This window comes from Selaginella moellendorffii, unplaced genomic scaffold (genome assembly GCF_000143415.4).
Source record: "Selaginella moellendorffii unplaced genomic scaffold, v1.0 SELMOscaffold_143, whole genome shotgun sequence".
Classification (NCBI taxonomy): Eukaryota; Viridiplantae; Streptophyta; class Lycopodiopsida; order Selaginellales; family Selaginellaceae; genus Selaginella; species Selaginella moellendorffii.
In genome coordinates, this window is record NW_003314404.1 from 130,123 (window position 1) to 147,400 (window position 17,278).

The 17,278-nt window shown below is 47.4% G+C and overlaps 4 protein-coding genes and 1 pseudogene across 6 annotated transcripts; 2 read left to right on the forward strand and 3 right to left on the reverse strand.

Moving 5' to 3' along the window:
- Positions 1–1,230: 1,230 nt before the first annotated feature.
- LOC9646109 (pentatricopeptide repeat-containing protein At3g06430, chloroplastic) lies at positions 1,231–3,107 on the reverse strand. The gene is made up of 2 exons (XM_002992839.2): positions 2,562–3,107; positions 1,231–2,504 (listed from the first exon to the last, which is right to left on the reverse strand). Exons 1-2 carry the CDS (start codon positions 3,105–3,107, stop codon positions 1,296–1,298), a joined length of 1,755 nt encoding a protein of 584 aa, XP_002992885.1. The 3' UTR covers positions 1,231–1,295.
- A 3,179-nt stretch (positions 3,108–6,286) lies between these two features.
- On the forward strand, positions 6,287–8,990 carry LOC9646137 (protein kri1). Its single transcript, XM_024666560.1, has 2 exons — positions 6,287–8,849; positions 8,913–8,990. Exon 1 carries the CDS (start codon positions 6,296–6,298, stop codon positions 8,306–8,308), a length of 2,013 nt encoding a protein of 670 aa, XP_024522328.1. The 5' UTR covers positions 6,287–6,295; the 3' UTR covers positions 8,309–8,849; positions 8,913–8,990.
- A 2,372-nt stretch (positions 8,991–11,362) lies between these two features.
- Positions 11,363–13,565, reverse strand: LOC112343319 (probable kinetochore protein NUF2). 3 transcript variants are annotated; one of them, XM_024666562.1, is made up of 11 exons: positions 13,365–13,565; positions 13,102–13,317; positions 12,950–13,025; positions 12,715–12,894; positions 12,565–12,654; positions 12,382–12,489; positions 12,252–12,305; positions 12,080–12,194; positions 11,875–12,032; positions 11,730–11,825; positions 11,363–11,683 (listed from the first exon to the last, which is right to left on the reverse strand). In XM_024666562.1, exons 1-11 carry the CDS (start codon positions 13,538–13,540, stop codon positions 11,618–11,620), a joined length of 1,335 nt encoding a protein of 444 aa, XP_024522330.1. In that variant the 5' UTR covers positions 13,541–13,565; the 3' UTR covers positions 11,363–11,617. The 3 variants fall into 3 exon arrangements, with proteins under 3 accessions (XP_024522330.1, XP_024522329.1, XP_024522331.1); XM_024666561.1 differs by having other exon boundaries at positions 12,080–12,305; XM_024666563.1 differs by having other exon boundaries at positions 12,080–12,305; positions 13,102–13,301; positions 13,365–13,473.
- A 1-nt stretch (position 13,566) lies between these two features.
- On the reverse strand, positions 13,567–15,974 carry LOC9646110 (DNA polymerase eta). Its single transcript, XM_002992840.2, has 11 exons — positions 15,881–15,974; positions 15,705–15,825; positions 15,524–15,635; positions 15,316–15,474; positions 15,110–15,259; positions 14,960–15,063; positions 14,782–14,901; positions 14,602–14,725; positions 14,433–14,546; positions 14,156–14,374; positions 13,567–14,101 (listed from the first exon to the last, which is right to left on the reverse strand). Exons 1-11 carry the CDS (start codon positions 15,954–15,956, stop codon positions 13,688–13,690), a joined length of 1,713 nt encoding a protein of 570 aa, XP_002992886.2. The 5' UTR covers positions 15,957–15,974; the 3' UTR covers positions 13,567–13,687.
- A 268-nt stretch (positions 15,975–16,242) lies between these two features.
- Positions 16,243–17,276, forward strand: LOC112343323 (annotated as a pseudogene).
- The last annotated feature ends 2 nt before the right edge of the window (positions 17,277–17,278 follow it).

Sequence of the window (17,278 nt, forward strand, 5' to 3'; positions counted from 1 at the left end):
TCCATTTACCATAACCACCTAATAAATTACCAAACTTTTTTTCACAGATAAACCAAATTTCTTCACCATTCTGGAGCTCAAAAAGTTATATGTAACACATAACTGCACAATTGTGAATGTTCTTTTTGGCCTTCATCATTAATGCCATATTCTTCATCAAGATTTATATCCCACTCCTATGATACTCAATGAAGAGTGAACCCTAACCCAACACAGGCCATAGAATATTTTCAGAAAATTCCTGTCACAAACAGCATTGACACAATTCTGGCAGTGAAAAGAGCCAAGTGTAGAGTGCACAAGTTTTCTATAAAAATGTTTCTACTGTAATTTGCTAATTTACTACTGAATTGTTCATAGATGCCGAACAAACAGGGCACTGAAATATACTGGTAAGCAACAGAAGGAACAAATGCAGACAGCCATACTTGGAAGTTGCTGTTAACAAAGCATCAAATGGGATCGAAGCTTCTGACATTAATAAAGATTCAGAGGACCTTGAAGTGTTTACTCTTGCAATAATACATAAGTTGCCTCGCAGAGTGAAATAGCTTGCAGGGTGTTCTGGAATTTGCATCTGCCTTGGCATGTTGTGATGGGAATCTCTGCTGGACCAAAAGCCAATGGCCTCTCTGTCGATAAAGGTGTTGAAGCGTGTTTCCTGGAGACATCGCTCAGATCTCCAACCAGTGGGGGATCAAATCATTCATGGCATTTGCACTCTCAATCGTGAAGCTGAGACAAGTTGAGTTCTGGCTCGACCACCTGGAGAACATCCTCACACTTGATCATCCCAACACTGTGTTATAGTTTTTGATGATCTTCCCCATGATTGTTTGCAAGCTTACAGGATGGGTTCAAAGTTCGCTGCATTGGGACATGTCTCTGCTTCCAAGCTCTCTTCAGGCAAGGATTGCCGAGGCACACGAGATGACTAGCGATAGCAACGGTCTGAAGTTCATTCTGCCTATGGCGGCCGAGAAGATGTTGGTCAAGATTGCCGGCGAATAGCCTTCGAAGTTGAGCGCAGAGCTGTAAGGGCAAGTGACATTGATCAGGAAGAAGTGGGACGAAGAGGTGGGCGACCCCAGCGGGGAGCAAAGATTGAGCAACTTCATAGTGAACAACTTCATCTTCACAAAATTGGTGTTTGACAGAAAGTTATGGCCAGATTTCCGAGAGGAAGATTACGTGAGAGCTCTGGTGGAGTTTCAGGGAGGAAACAGACGATTTGGACGCCATGATAGTTGAAAGCTTGTATACCATCTCTAAAATACATGGACTACAATCATTACTCAGCAAGCAGCCGCAACCTTGGTGTCTGGCATCTCCGCTTCTTGCGATACATCTTTCAGCCTCTCGGACATCTCCGCCACCTTTGCGTCATTCCCAGATCTCTGGTACGCATCCAGAAGAGCTCGTAGCGTTTTGGCCGGCCATTTTGCCCCCGCCGCCTCCATGTCCGCGGCCACCTCCTCCATCCTCTCGTAACTCCCTGCCCTGGCCATCTCCAACACGACACTCTCGTAGCAATGCGAACTTAGCTCCATACCCGCCTCTCTACACTTCGCGTAGATCGTGTACACCCTCTCCACCGCTTTGCTCTCAGGCTGTTCCACGCCTCTCCGGCCAAAAGCTCCCACCATGGACTCAAACGCTGGGTCCTCCACAAAGCTGCCATCCTTGCGGTCGATCACTCGTCCCAAGTAGTTCTCGATCTCCTCGAGCCGGCCACATTGCGCATACAACTCAACGACATAGCTCTGGAACGCCGACGTCGATGCAATCTCTGGAGTTGTCTCCACAAACTCGATCAGCTTCTCTATCCCTTCCACGGTCGCAGTCCTGCTGTGAGCCTTGGCGGCCTCCTCCACCGCCGGAACCGCGATGTTCTGCGGCAGCTGGGAGCTTTCCTCTCGCATCTCGCTGAGAACCTGGTGGAACCTGTCCAGCGCGTCCAGGCGAGAATAGCCGATGAGTAGCGCCGCGAAGGTCTCCGGGCTTCGCTTGAAAGGCTCGTCACCTTTCCTGCAAACCCTCTCCATCTCCTGGAACGTGCTCTCGAACCTGTCCATGCGTCCCATTTTCGCGTAGGCGTGCAAGAGCGTGTTGAAAGTTATGGCGTCCGGCGAGAGCCCGGCATCCCGGCACTCCCTCACCATGGCCTCGAGGCCTTGCCAGTGGTGGTAGCGCGCAAACATGGCGATGAGGATGTGGTATGTCATGGCGTTTGGCGGGCACTCGCGGGAGAACTGCTTCATGCCGTGGAGGATTTGCATGGCGCTGTCGAGGTCGTTGTCCTTGGCGTAGGCGATGATGAGCGCGTTGCAGCACTGGCTGGATTTCCTCATTCCCTTCTCGAACATGTCGTCAAACCAGCTCCGAGCCAGCATTGTGTGCCCGACCACGCCGGCGTAGGAGATCATCATCGAGTAGAGCCGGTCGAGCTCCATGACCCTCGCGGATTTTAGAACAGTAGGATGGTCTTTCATCCAAGTGAAGATCTAAGACAAGCTTATCAGAACAAGGAGCGAAGATCTAAGAACAAAGCAGTCACTTACCTCCAGACTGTGGTGGTGATGCGGTCCTCCCATGAGATCGGCCACCATTGGAATCCAAAACCTTCCAAAGTCTCTCATGTAGCTCTTCTCGTCGAGGATGGCCTCTCTCGCCTTGACAGCGGCACCATTCTCGATCCTGAGCCGGATGAGCCGCGCTGCGTAGCCGGGATGCGGCCTCTTGTCACCCCTGACTCCCGCCAGCGTCGATCCGCCAGTGGAAGTGGCCGGAGTGGATCCCTCCGGCTCCAATCCCACAATGTACTCGAGATAAGGAGTGTCGCTCCAGGCATCCACATCATACTCTTGCGGCTTCACGAGCGGGGAGATCAACCTGGAATAGAGACGCGAACCTGGAATGGACAGACCCGTCCATCCCGATCGCCTTGCCGCGGGCGCCAATGCTGTGAACTCACCGCGAGAGAGAACGAATCCTCTGTCGGTGCCGCGCGGTGTGGACAATGCGAGCGCCGAAATGTGGAGGCAGCGCCGCCTGCCCAGCACGCGGAGGAGCGCCCGGGACGCGACGCCGCCGCTCACCATCGCCATGGAGCTGGAAGGAAATTTAGGGTTTAGGGTTTAAGCGTCTTTAGCGATGCCCGTCCTCTCGCACGGCTAGGCATCGAGCCTGCGATCGTGTTCCGAGCCCGCGGATCTTGCAAATGGCCGGCGCATCCACGCCGCCATCGCCCAATCCTCGCTCTCGCACAGGCACCAGAGCTACCTCGACAATCTCCTCCTCCAGATGTATGGCATTGCACAGTCGATCTCGGTCTTCCAATCCATGGGCGATGAGCGCCGTGACATCTTCTCCTGGAATCTCATGCTCGCGTCTCACGCCCAAAACTCGCCACTGCCCCAGTGCCAGTGATTCTCCTCACAGAAGCGCGCGTGAGACATGGTGTCCTGGACGACCATCGTCTCCGCCACTAAGCTCAAGCCGAGCGCCCTCGTCAAACTCAAACAGGCAGGGCTGTGAGAGGCACAAGATAGTTTACATAGGAAAGCAAGCAGCGGCATCACAGGGGATTTGGCGAATCGCCCTCTCGGCATGCCCGAGCTCGCCCGATTTCGCAAGATTGTCGACGATGCACGACATTGCCAGGAGCGTGATGAAGGTCATGGAGTCTGGCGCCAGGCCCTCTTAGTTCATATATGGAAGATATTGATCGCGTCGCCGATCCTCCCTCTGCTGGCATTGATCGACACCAGGACGTTCCACGAGGTGGTGTCCCTGCGATGGATCCTCTGGAAGAGATCGACACTGTCGCGATTCCCGAGCTGGAGGTGCAAGGACAGCAAGAGATTTGCTAGCATCGCGCTGTGGCCTATCGAAGATCTCCTGGGCTTGGGGGAGATCTCCTCCCTGGAGATGCGCCCGGATCAAGCCAGTCCAGGCGAGCGGGGTCCAGGGCGCCGTGGATTCCATTCCAAGACACGAGATTTCTCTCCAGGATCCTGTGGAAGATCTCCAGCGCTTGCGGCAAATCCCGCAATGGGCATACGCTGGCGTTCCACGACACTGCGCACCACTGCGGCATTCTCTCGAAGGAATCTTTGGCATATACGAGGGCACTAGCATCCGGCTTGCGCTTAGCAGCGGAAACGATGCTCATCGAGGACACCACGTCTCGCAGGCGCTTCAGCAAGAAGAAGCACTAGCACTGGGGCAGTGGCGAGTTCTGGGCGTGAGCCGCAACCATGAGATTCCAGGAGAAGATGTCACAGTGCTCATCGCCCATGGATTGGAAGACCGCGATCTACTGCACGATGCCATACATCTGGAGCCCTGCCTGTTCGAGTTTGACGTGCCTGGTAAGAATGATGTCCAGGTGACTGTATGCCATAATTTTTTGTTTCAGACAAGATCGCCTGGGCCAAGAAGCTGGACGACAAGCTAACCGCAGATTTTGCTGAGGATGGCACTGACTGGGCAAGCCATGCGAAGTTTCGGAAGCTTGGAGCGCATGCCAAGAAAACATACATGTTCTTCACGGAGATGAAAAGTTTCATATCGGCCTTGAGACATGTGTTGACAAACCAACCTCTGGGAAGACCACTGCTCTTGCTACTGTGGCTGGATATCTTCGGCAACTTTGGAAGACCACCTCCAAGAAGGTCAATGGCGAAGACTTCGTCCATGATCCCTTGAGGACAATGTGGCTGGCTCTTTTGTTGGGCTACATAGATGACCTTCCAGCCGAGTTTTCGCCCCAGTGCTGGACCTTGAAAGGATTAGAATTTTGGATCCTGTTGAGATTGTCAGAGGAGCTTCAACGCGTTTGACACCACGCTGAAGAGATAACCGGGGGCTGCCAACGCAGAAAGAAGAGATGAGGCTTACCATTTTATGAAGAGCAACTGGAGCACGTCGTTGTCTACTGCTCATCCGTCCGAAGTATGTGGAGGATCAGATTAGTGAGCGACAAAAGCCCCACGTACATGTTAGTCACAGGTAGTGGCCTGGGGCTAACTTGTGTGCTTTTCGTTTTATCCAACAGGCTGAAGAACTGCATGCATATTGCGAACACGAGGTTTGTCGTGCCGGGCGGCTCCAAGCGGAGGTGAGCATAGTGTTTACTTCCTTCAAAGCCTACTGATGGTTTGGAGTAGGAGGATCCAATTGTGGCGTTTTGCAGGCTTCCCAGAAGGCAAGAACACCGGAAGTGGAACGCGAAACGCATTAAGGTAAATGAAATGTGTGATTTTACGGCTTACCGACGCGATTAAGCAGGCTGATGGATCTGAAGAGCAGCTGACTTTGTCCGACATGCATCTCTGCTCGGAATTCAAAAGTGACACTGGCTGGGTTCCCAGGCCTGTTGCTCATTACGGGACCAGGAAGCTACGGGCCACGTACGACATGTACGAAGCTGGCGTGCAAGAGTATCTCCCAGAGGTCATCTCGCTGGAGGAGCTTCGTATCCGTGGTTGGCGGCGTGGAAACGATTATAACGGAGTTGCCGGACGCGCTAGACACTGGATGCTTCTACGTGGATACAGAGACAGGAACAGGAAAATGTCTATCAGATTCTCTGCGTGCATGCACTATGGCGCTCATCAACGAGACTCTGCAGTGCAGGTCCGACTTTGAGGCTAGTAATGGTATCAGTGAATGGACAAGGCTGATCCGGCACGACGACAACAGTGCTCGGGTTGGGTGGAACGCCGAAATGGCAACTCTCATTTTCATCAAACACTATGGTGTCGTTATTGACGCGCAAGGTCTGCAGCTTTACTTCAGACCTAAAGCGGTTGTTAGATTCGAAGGTGATTTTTCCCCCGTTTTGCTGCTCGCCGACAAGATTTCTCGTTTCTTTGCACCTGTGAAGTTCAGCCACCCGGGAGTCGTTTGCTTTGGAGACAACGAGAGGCTCGTTTTGGGGGTGCAAATAGCGACTGGCGTGGACGCGGTATTGAAGCATGGAGATATGGATACGCCATGGCCCAGGTTACAAGGAGGTGTTCATTTCTTTTGGCCGTTTGAGTGAACTGCTGAAAGTCATCGACGACGGCTGCATCTCGAGAGTAGCAAGCACGTCACGGTGGCAAGCAACCCTGAAGAAGCTAAAGCTGAGGCAGAGGAGTTAAGAAAGCTTGGTGGAAGTGGAAATCCGTGTCGGCGTCTTCGCCATATTGCCATCACCACGATTGAATAATCTTCAGTTTTCCAGCCTCAGATTAGCCACTCAGCTTAAATTAATTCCAAATGGGAATTTAGGGTTTTTCTAGGGCATATGGCGGCCAAGCTCGCGCTTCTCGACGACGGCAGCGATGGCGAGGCTGAGCCGACGCTGCGGATAAACGAGGAGTACGCGAAGAGGTTGGAGCACAACAAGCGGCGGGAGGATCTCCAGCGGCTGCAAGAGCTTCGAAAGCGCGGGCTTGTGGACACGGATTCGTCGTCCGAGGAGGACGAGGATGAAGACGAGGATGGAGTGCTGCCGGAGAAGACCGAGGTACGAATTTTAGAGACGCTAGCCAGGATCAAGAAGAAGGATCCCAGCATTTACAAGCCAGAGGTGAAGTTTTTCGAAGACGATGGTGATGAAGACGAAGACGTCGAGGAAGAGAAGGCTTTGAAGGAGAGGAAGAAACCAGTGTATCTGAAAGATGTTGTGGCCAAGCAGGCTCTGGAAAATCCTGAGGGCGACGAGGACGAGGAGGATGGAAATCCTCCCATCAAGACCTATGCTCAAGAACAGCAGGAGCTTAAAGATGCGCTTCGCAAGAGTTTTGCTGCGGCGGTCGAGGACGACGATGATGAGGAAGGGCTCTTCACGGTCAGGAAGAAGAGCAAAGAGGAGCTGAGGCGAGAGGAAGAACAGGCCGAGAAACTGAGGAAGGAAGCTCCTGTTTCTCAGAAGTTGGAAGAGTACTTTGGGAAGGACGATGATCTCGACGAGAAGGATAGGTTTCTCAAGAACTATCTCCAGAACCAGGGATGGATCGACAAGAACAAAGACAAGCTACCGTCTTACGAGGATGTGATTGGGGAAGTGAGTGAGGAGGAAGAGGAGCTCGACGATCAGGACCGGTATGAGTCTCTACTTAACTTTCGTTTCGAGGAGGGTGGCGATTCCCAGGTACTTGGACACTCGAGAGTGGTGGAGGACTCGGTGAGAAAGATATCCGAGAAGAGGAAGGAGCGGAGGCGGAAGAAGCAGGAAAGGCTCGCACAGGCAGAGTTGGCGAGGCAGGAAGAGGTGAAGAGGCTCAAAAACGTGAAGAAGAAAGAGATGATGGAGAAGCTGTCGAAGATCCAAACTGTTGCTGGGATCCAGGCAGGGCCTGGTAAGATCGATGAGGGTGATCTAGAGGAGGACTTCGATCCCGACGAGCACGATAGGAAAATGCAGCAGCTTTTCGGCGAGGACTACTACAACGATGAGGATCCAGACTTCCACTCTGGTGATGGAGAAGCAGCAGGCATGGATGGCATGGATTTTGATGAGGGGATAGAGAAGAGTGAAGACGAAGGACTCGTAAGCCTGGACTACGAAGACAAGATTTCGGACATGCCAACGCGGTTTAAGTACGCTCAAGTGAGGCCGAACAGGTTTGGCTTGTCGACGGCACAGATATTGGATGCGGACGAGAAGGAGCTCAATCAGTACGTGTCGGTGAAGGCAATGGCACCATACAGGACGGAGGAATGGATTCCTCGTGGCAAGTATCACCGTTTGGCAAAGAAGGCGAAAAAGGAGAAGCAAGCTGCCGATGAAGGGACTGGTGGCGATACTGGTGGCGATACTCCTGTTTCTCAGCAACACACGAAGAAAAAGAAGAAGAAGCAGCAACAGCAGCAGAAAGAACCGGAAGCTCAGGCAGAAGAAGCGGCAGTAGTAGAAGCAAAAATAGCAAAGAAGGAGAAGAGAAAAGTTGACGAGCAGGCACTGTCGCTACCAAGGGAGATCAAATGCCAGAAGACAAAGGAGAAGCTTGATGAAACGGAAGTTCCTGGCGAAGAACAGGCACTGCGAGAGGCAGAGAAGAAGGCGAAGAAGGAGAAGCAGCACAAGAAAGTGGAAGGTCTCCATGACAAGGCTGAAGAACACCAGCCACCACGGAAGAAAACGAAGAACGAGGGAGTGGAAGTCGATGCCACTCCAGGAGCCAGCGCTGCCGCGGAGGGAGAGAGTGGTCCCGGAAAGAAAAAACGGAGGAGGAAGAAGCAGGGACTTAACATGTCCCAGAGCAGGCTTCTATCGTATGGGAAGATCGATCTGCCCAAGAAAAAGCGCAAGTGATGAAGTCGCCGGTTCTGTTGCACTAAAATCTGTTCCTCGTTCTCCTTGATCGTGCGCTCGCGGGGAGAGGCGTCGGAATCTCTCGGACCAGCTAGGGGGAGGCGATCTTGGCCAGCAGATCGTTGGTGACGATAATGTTGGTGCTCTTGACGTGCTTGTGCACAAAAGTCAATGGATTTGGAGCTGGAGTTTTGGGCAGACATTTCGATTCAGGGGAAGGAGGCTTTCACCACCCCGTTGAGGGAGTTGTCCAGGGAGTCCCAAGACAGGCCTATATGCATTCATGCCACGGACAACTTGCAGAGGCTAGCAAAATCGGCGGGGATCGTCCGGAAGAAAGGGAGCTTCGTGGGGAACTTCATCGAGCTTCACCAGCGTCCACTCTGGATGCATGCTTTTGCAAGGGCAAGCAAGTATATATTTGCTACGAGAATGAGGAGAGTGTGAATCTCCGGGAGGTGCTGCACAGCTCTGTGTTGTCAAGCTGGATATCATAGCTCTAGGTTGTGTGCTAGGCCTCAACTATCTCCATGACCACAAGGTGGCTACATATATCATAGCTCTAGGTTGTGTGCTAGGCCTCAACTATCTCCATGACCACAAGGTGGCTACATGGAAGCAGTCATATATTTAGTTAAAGTTTAAAAAATTAATACATTATTCTGAAATAGTTTAAGTTTTTTAAAAATATTATCAAATATCTAATTGAATAGTTAAATTAAAATTTACACCATTAAATATTTCAAAATTAATTTATAAATTAATTACATTTCCTTTTATTTGATTTTGTTATTAAAATGGGAGTACTCTCTTGTCTCAATGACTCCTTCTACGGTGGCCAATGTGGGGAAATTTGAAATTGACTTTACCCCAGAGTGGGAGAAAATTCTTTCTTTAGGAGGAGCAAAACACTTCAATATTTCTATCTACTCCTTGATAACACACTCAAAAATTTATTTCTGAACTTTATATTTTAAAATTTTACTCCAAGATATATACTTTTATAATAAAAATAAAATAAAAATAATTTTAAGGCTTATAATTAAGATGAAAAATATTAAATTAATTTATATAAAATACTAATACAATAAATAAAATTAATATATATACTTGATTATAAGATGAATAAACTCATCTATAAATGCATATCCTTATAAACTACTAATAAGTTTTCATTATTAAATAAAAATAAACTTAAAATTATATTATATTATATAAAATGTGTGCTTCCAGACAAATGAATATACTTTTATTTATTGAATAATCACATGTACTCTTTATATGAATTTTAATATAAAGTATATTTTTAATAATTTAGTATTAAAATATCTGTAAAACTTATAAAGAAAAATCATGTTAAATAAATAGTATTACATTATAATAAAATAAATAAATAAGAATAAGAATAAGAATTTCAAAAACAAAAAATAAAAGAAGGAAAAATTATTTTTATTAAAAGTAATATTTAAGAATAAATAATCAAAGTATTGTCAAAAGTTATTCATTTATTTTGAGTGTTCTTTCCTTTTTGTTAGCAAAGATCTAAAATCTAAAATAATAAATTTATCTAATATCTTTATTTATTTTTACAAAAATACAAAAATTAACTTGCTAGAAAGGCAAACACTCTTACCTTGTTCTTCATCTTAAGTTTTTAAAGCTTTAAGCCTACTTTTTCCAATTTTCTATGATCAAGACAAACAATTAACCTTAATTGGTGATTTAAAGTATTAGCAAATTCAGGCATTGTGCAAGAAATATAAAATTCGTGCAAATGAGCACAAGGAAGTGATGCTCAAGGAACTTATAACTTTTGCCAATCTCTAGGATGGTGGCAACATGGCTTTGATATTGTGCTTCAATCCCAATCTACACACCCCGAGAAGAATAACAAATATAACCTCAAGTAATGGTAGAAACATATGGGTCTTCATAGAAGATTCTAGTATCAAAAGATATATTAGTTTATGTTTTAATGAATTACATAACAATTTATTATGAAATCTTTTGCTTAATAATAGTTTTGTTATTACTTATTAATCCAATTAATCAAATAAAGTTTATATTATAAGTATAATTGTAATTATAAACACAAGATTAATCTTATTGCATATTAACCATTAGATGATAGAATAAAAAAATATACTAGAAAGGATTTAAGAAAGTTAATAAATTATAAATACAAGATTAATCTAAATGAATAACAACCGTTAGATGGTAGAATATCTTAGAATATTCAAGCATATTTTAGGTATATTCACTAGTATCAAACCAAAAACAAACTTTACTTTAATATTTATTTTAAATACACAAGAATATATCGAGATACGCTTATAGGAAGGTGCGTTCTTTGCACTTGCAGCAGACCATTCTTCACCAGGCTTTTTTGTGCCATGGTTGGAAATTTTTGAAACGAGATGGTGAATAAACTGGATGGAATGGTGTCAATTCTTGCTCACTCATTGGGATGGATTGGTGATTGGGAGCTTCAGCGTTGTGATTTGGGGATTTGGAGATCTCGAGACCTACGCATCGCTCCTCCGGCAATGCACGAGCGCCACGGCTCTGGATCTCGGGCAGCTCCTTCACGAGGAAATCCTGTTCTCCCAAACGTAATCGCAGCATCCATTCCTGGGAAATCGCTCAAGTTGTGAGGCAAGAGATGGATTTGGAAAATCGAAGCGCGGAATAAGATTGAGAAGAAGATCAAGAATGCGCTTAAAAATTGCCCATCACATCCTTCTTGGACGAAACACTGTAAAAGCTTCTGTGGATTTATAAACGAAATTATATTATCGTGAAGAATTACCAATCGATAGAACCTCCATCACAGCTTTACGCATTGAATCTTACAGACTTTGAAGACTTTCCCAGGGCTCGTGATGACTAATCATCAACGAGCACTGAGGAATCGAACGTAATTGCAGCATGTCCTGTGGTTTATGATTTCCAAGCGCTCAAGTTGTGAGGCACAATCCATGGGGGCACTTCTAAGAGCAAGAGATGGATCTGGGAGAAGAATCAAAGCGCAGACAAGGATTGCAAGAGGGACCATTTCACGAGATGGATGGAGTTAGATTGAGAATGCACTTAAAACGTGACACTGGTAAAGAAATCTCCATACAGAGAATCCTTTTCGTTTTGGCTCGCAACTATAGAGCTACTTTTTAAACATTTTCTGTAAATGGCGCTTAAAAACATTTGGTCAGCGCATTCCAACCGTCCGGTCAAAATAGTCAACGTGACGCATAGCTGGAACGCCTCTAGTTTGGGTCGTCCGCCGGTACCGCGCGTCATACTCTGGGCAAGTTATTGTATGAAACGTCCATCGGAGGACTCGATCACTCTCATCAAGTCCTCGTTGTATCTCAGAACCTGAAATTGGCGCCTCAGACCCACAAATATAAGCCTTGTCCATTACCTCGTTTTGTATCAGCTCCACTTCGTCGTGTAAGGCCTTGAGCCCGGCTTCTTTCTTCGACCGAGCCTCGTTTAAGTTACTTGTGATCATTTCCACCTGCAAAAGAATTTGAATCTGAAGAGCAAACCAAATCAAGCGTTCGTACCTCGTCTTGCTTTCTCGCGATTTGCTCTTCCTGTTTATCCAGTTGATCAATCAGAGGCGCATTTTGCAACCTGAAATCTTCAAGCTCCTTGTCCGCCTCCTGGCACTTGACGTCGAAGGACGAATCTAGCTTCTCCAGTAGATTGTGAAAATGCTGGCCTGAAAGATACTTGAGTTAGTATCACATGTGAATACCAAGTTGTCACCTTCGATTTTCAGCTTTTCCAGCTGCGCACTGATAACCGAATGCTTCTCTTCATTCTCTTTAAGTTTCATCTTCATCTCCTTCGAATCTTTCACCATTTTCTTCTGAAGAGCCGCCTGTACAGCAAAACAAGTCAATCCGTCGTGCGAGTCGAGCGAGAGTAACGAAATTACCTGCTTGTCCAGCGAGTCCATCATATCAAGGCATTTTTGCACTTTCCTTTTCGCCTAAGAGGTTGCAACATGATATAAGTTTTGCTCGGCCAAGGAAAGACAAAAAAAAAAAAAAAACAAGTTAACGCACTTTTGTGTATGCCTCGTACTTGTGCTTCCATTTGACGACAGATTGACGGGCCGATTCAACCTCAGCTTCCGCATTCTGAACAGCCGCCCTCCTGTCTTCAAGCATTTTCTGGAAAGGGAGCCCAACGTTAGACCGAAAAGAACAACAAAAAGGAAAAGTAGAATATAGAATTTCAGAGCTTACCCGAAGCTTGTCGGGAGATTGTACAATCTGTGTCCGCAGCTGGAACCCTTCTTGTTTCATTTGAGCAACAGAGGCTTTCTCGCTTACAATCTAAATACAAACCAACATCTCACTGTTTAGGAAGAAGAAAAAAACTCCACAGTCCCTCACCTTTTCAGTCAGCTTATTCAGCTCCTCTTTGATCCCGCGTATGTCGCTTTGCAACACGGCCTGTTGTTTGTTGAGAGCGTAGATTTTCTGCTCCAGTTCTTTCGCCTCCACGGATAATTTCTGGACTTGAGGCTCCTCAGCTTTTCGCTCCGCCTCGTTTTGAGCAATTGCGTTTTGAAGCTAAAGATGAAGAAATGAGCATGTTCTTGTCACAGAAAGAAAGCAGCCTTCTCACCTGTATCCTGGTTTCTTCCAATTGCTGGATTCTGTCCACAAGCTCAGTCTCGGTATCTGGAAGTTCCCTCTCCGCTCTATGCAAAATCAGCATTCTCGAGTGTGATTTATAGAAGAAAGAGGAAAGAAAACAAGAAAAAAAAAACTCCACACCTGAAGTATGCAAAGTTGATCACAGCGCTCAGCGCGTGGACTGTTCTAGCCGGCTCCGGCCTGAAAATATCCCTGGTTCCGAAATCATCCACACCAGCGGCATGCATGAGCTTGGAAATCGCACGAAACGACGCCAGAGTCCCGACTGAATCAGCATAGAGCTCCTGATGCCGCACGCAATCCAAGGCGCCAAGAACGGGCTGCTGGAGCTCATTCCTAGAAAGACGCTCACTCATGGAGAAAGAACGGATTCCATCGCTTACCTGGGGATTCCCACAAGGTATTGCACCAGATTCTCGTATAGCGGCCAGATGATCTCCCTAGACGGCTTTACCAGATTCTCCTCCGAGAGGTCGGTCACGCCGATCTGCGCCAGGCACTTGAGGATCTCCTTCCTCTCGAGCGTGGGGAACGAGTAAGTGTTGCGTGACCCGGCCATGGAAGAGCATAAACCCTAGAAAACAATTTGGCGGGAAGAGTTTAAACTCTATACACGTTGCCCGCCATGCTGGGTGCCACGCGATCACATTGACCCTAGCAGTGTGCTCGTTGACTAAATTGACCAGGCGCGTTGACTGGCACCGTATCACGTTTTCGAGATGAAAAAATCCGCTATTGTTGTCGGCTTTCCTCGCTTGTTTCTTTGGACACCCAGTCTACCCTGTAATTCTTGCTGGATTTCAGAGGGAAGCTCTGCAAACACGCTGTGATCGATCTCTTCCTGCTTATACTCCCAAGCCACAGTTTCTTCCTTCCTCTCCGGTTGGAGTGATGCTTTTCTCTGCCAGAGATCTGTGAGCTTCGCTGGTTTTCTTGACGGCGGTGGTGAGATGGATTCCGGAATGGAGCCGTCTGTGGGAACACTAGCGCCAGCCCTGTCTTCCTCAAGACGTACCTCCTTGGAGATCGATGGGCACTGTTGTTGCTGCTCACTGGCGTTTCCAGGGTCCCCTGTTACTGGAGGCCGCGTGCCAAAGTACTGAGTGATTGGGTTTACTCCCTGGAAAGACCAAACAACATCCTTACTAATGGTTTGAAAAGATCACGTCTTTACCATCGGCTTCGCCATGATATTTGATGCAGTAAGAGAAAGTCCTGTCACTGCCCAGCTGCTGGTTATCTCGCTTTGCTCCTTTCCAGCTGACTGGTGAGAACAAAACTCGTGCAAGCTTCGCTCAAAGAGGTATCGGCTGTCCTCTACGATCTTGTCTACGCCATATCTTAAAGGCCGCGACTTTGAGGAGAACTTTGGAGCCTCCGTGGCTCGTCCTTCCTGAAACCAAGAGAGCGATAAGTAAGGACCAAAACACAAAAGTTTAGCTGAGACTTACAATGTGACAGCTCGCATGAATTGTGAGAAGATGCGCGGTGCGATTGTTTTGTGAAAGATCTTCGTCCAAACGAAGTTGAAGAGTTTCTGCTAGCTCCTTAAGCCAATATACAACCTGTAAGAGAAATGTCGCTCTGTTAATTCATGCGTAGTCAAGAAACTAACCTTACAGTCTCAAGTGTTTTCAACGCCCGAGGACCTGGAAACGTTTTACCGCTGCTGTGACTTTTTGGAAGCGTTCGATCTTGAACCTCGTCCCCGTTTATGCCGCGAGCAGTATTCCACAGCCAAGTCCTACCGCAAAAGAAGATGAGTTAAAGGCTCGATAGACTCGGAATAAAGTTCCTTACCCAGTGTTTGGGCCATACATATCCTGCAATTTCACTTCGGAAAACTGCAAGAGATCTCCAACCGTTTTTACTCCAAGCTCCCCTTCAAGTTCTTGTCCAAGCTTGCCTCCTAGTTTTCCGCTGAACACAAGATCCATACTTGTATAACCAAAAGAAAAAAGTAATCAACGAGAGCTACATTTTACTTATAGGCAAGGTTGCGAGTAAAGATTCAACCGCCGATGACGGGACTAACGTTTGTTGAGCAGGCTTGTGCATTCCACTCGAGAGCTTCGCAAGCATCTACACAAGACCGGAATCACTTAGTCCCCCAAAACGTAAAACATACTTTGTTGTGAGCTACGCCGGCTGAACAAGTAAATTCAGTTTCAGCTAGAACTGCCAAACGAATGTCCGCAACGATAATTGCGCCACACGCTAGCAAATGATCTTCGCGGCTTGCATCCGGCCTACAAAACCATTCTTTCGTGCCAAGCTCCTACAACGCACACACGCCAAGTCATAAACCACGGCAGAACTTTCAAGCCATCGCACCTGGGGAAGTCCAACAATATGGGACGTCGATGCTTCCTCGCTCACGAGCGTCGACAAATCCTTTGAAGAAAGCCTCTTGGCAGCCTCGGTAACGTCAAGGTACACTTCGTCAATGGAGGCTCTCTCGCATTTTCCAACGCGCGAAAGCACTGCAACCACCTGGAAATGGAAGAAATAGCGACCCCTTGCACTTTTTTCTTGGACTTACTTCGGAGCCAGCGTCTCGATAGATTGAAAGATCAGCCTTTTCGTGCAGAACAGGCACTTGAACCAGATTGAGATCCGGGCACACCGCCTTTGCAGCATCACCTCGCATTGAGCTGAAGAAAAGAAAAAGAAAAAGAAAAACACCTTCGCTGCTTAAAAGTTACGAAATCTTAGGAGCTTACCGTTTGACACCGCATTTGCGAGCTTCGTAGCCAACAGCGATGCAAGCTCCACCCTTCCAAGAATTGTACTGAATCACGGCCGTGGGCTTCCCCCGCAACTGGGGCTGCCTTCGCTGCTCCACTGCATCAAGAAAAAACCACCAATCAACAAGCGCCGGAAAGCTCTATTCCCACACCTTGGACGTAGAAGCAATCGAGATCAACGTGCGCTATTACCCGAATGCGGCTCGCGGGGCGCCTTGCCAGTGGCATCTCTCGCCCTAATTTCAAACCAGGAAGATGCAACAAAATTAGTGCAAGAGAATCGAACTGCAGACTCTTCGTCACATGATTATTTTATTTCTTGAATACTGATGCAAAGCCGCGAAGATCACTTACATTTGTTTGGCAGTTCTAGCTGAAACTGAATTCACTTCGGCGTAGCGCACAACGAGAACCTGGTAAAGCCGTCTAGGGAGATCATCTGGCCGCTGTACGAGAATCTGGTGCAATACCTTGTGAGAATCCCCAGGTAAGCGATGGAATCCATTCGTTCTCCATGGGTGAGCGTCTTTCTCGTCTTAGGAATGAGCTCCAGCAGCCCGTTCTTGGTGCAAGCCGCGAAGTTCACTTGCTAGCGTGTGGCGCAATTATCATTGGACATTCGTTTGGCAGTTCTAGCTGAAACTGAATTCACTTCGGCGTAGCTCACAACAAAGTATGTTTTACGTTTTGAGGGACTAAGAGATTCCGGCCTTGTGTAGATGCTTGCGAAGCTCTCGAGTGGAATGCACAAGCCTGCTCAACAAACGTTAGTCCCGTCTTCAGCGGTTGAATCCTTACTCGCAACCTTGCTTATAAGTAAAATGTAGCTCTCTTGATTACTTTTTTCTTTTGTTTATACAAGTATGGATCTTGTGTTCAGCGGAAAACTAGGAGGCAAGCTTGGACAAGAACTTGAAGGGGAGCTTGGAGTAAAAACGGTTGGAGGTCTCTTGCAGTTTTCCGAAGTGAAATTGCAGGATATGTATGGGCCAAACACTGGGTAAGGAACTTTACTCCGAGTTTATCGAGCCTCTAACTCATCTTCTTTCGCGGTAGGACTTGGCTGTGGAATACTTCTCGCGGCATAAACGGGGACGAGGTTCAAGATCGAACGCTTCCAAAAAGTCACAGCAGCGGTAAAACGTTTCCAGGTCCTCAAGCGTTGAAAACACTTGAGACTCTAAGGTTAGTTTTCTGACTACGCATGGATTAACAGAGCGACATTTCTCTTACAGGTTGTATATTGGCTTAAGGAGCTAGCAGAAACTCTCCAACTTCGTTTGGACGAAGATCTTTCACAAAACAATCGTACTGCACAGCATCTTCTCACAATTCATGCGAGCTGTCACATTGTAAGTCTCAGCTAAAATTTTGTGTCTTGGTCCTTACTTATCGTTCCCTTTGTTTCAGGAAAGTCGTGCCACGGAGGCTCCAAAGTTCTCCTCAAAGTCGCGGCCTTTAAGATATGGCGTAGACAAGATCGTAGAGGACAGCCGATACCTCTTCGAGTGAAGCTTGCACGAGTTTTGCTCTCACCAGTCAGCTGGAAA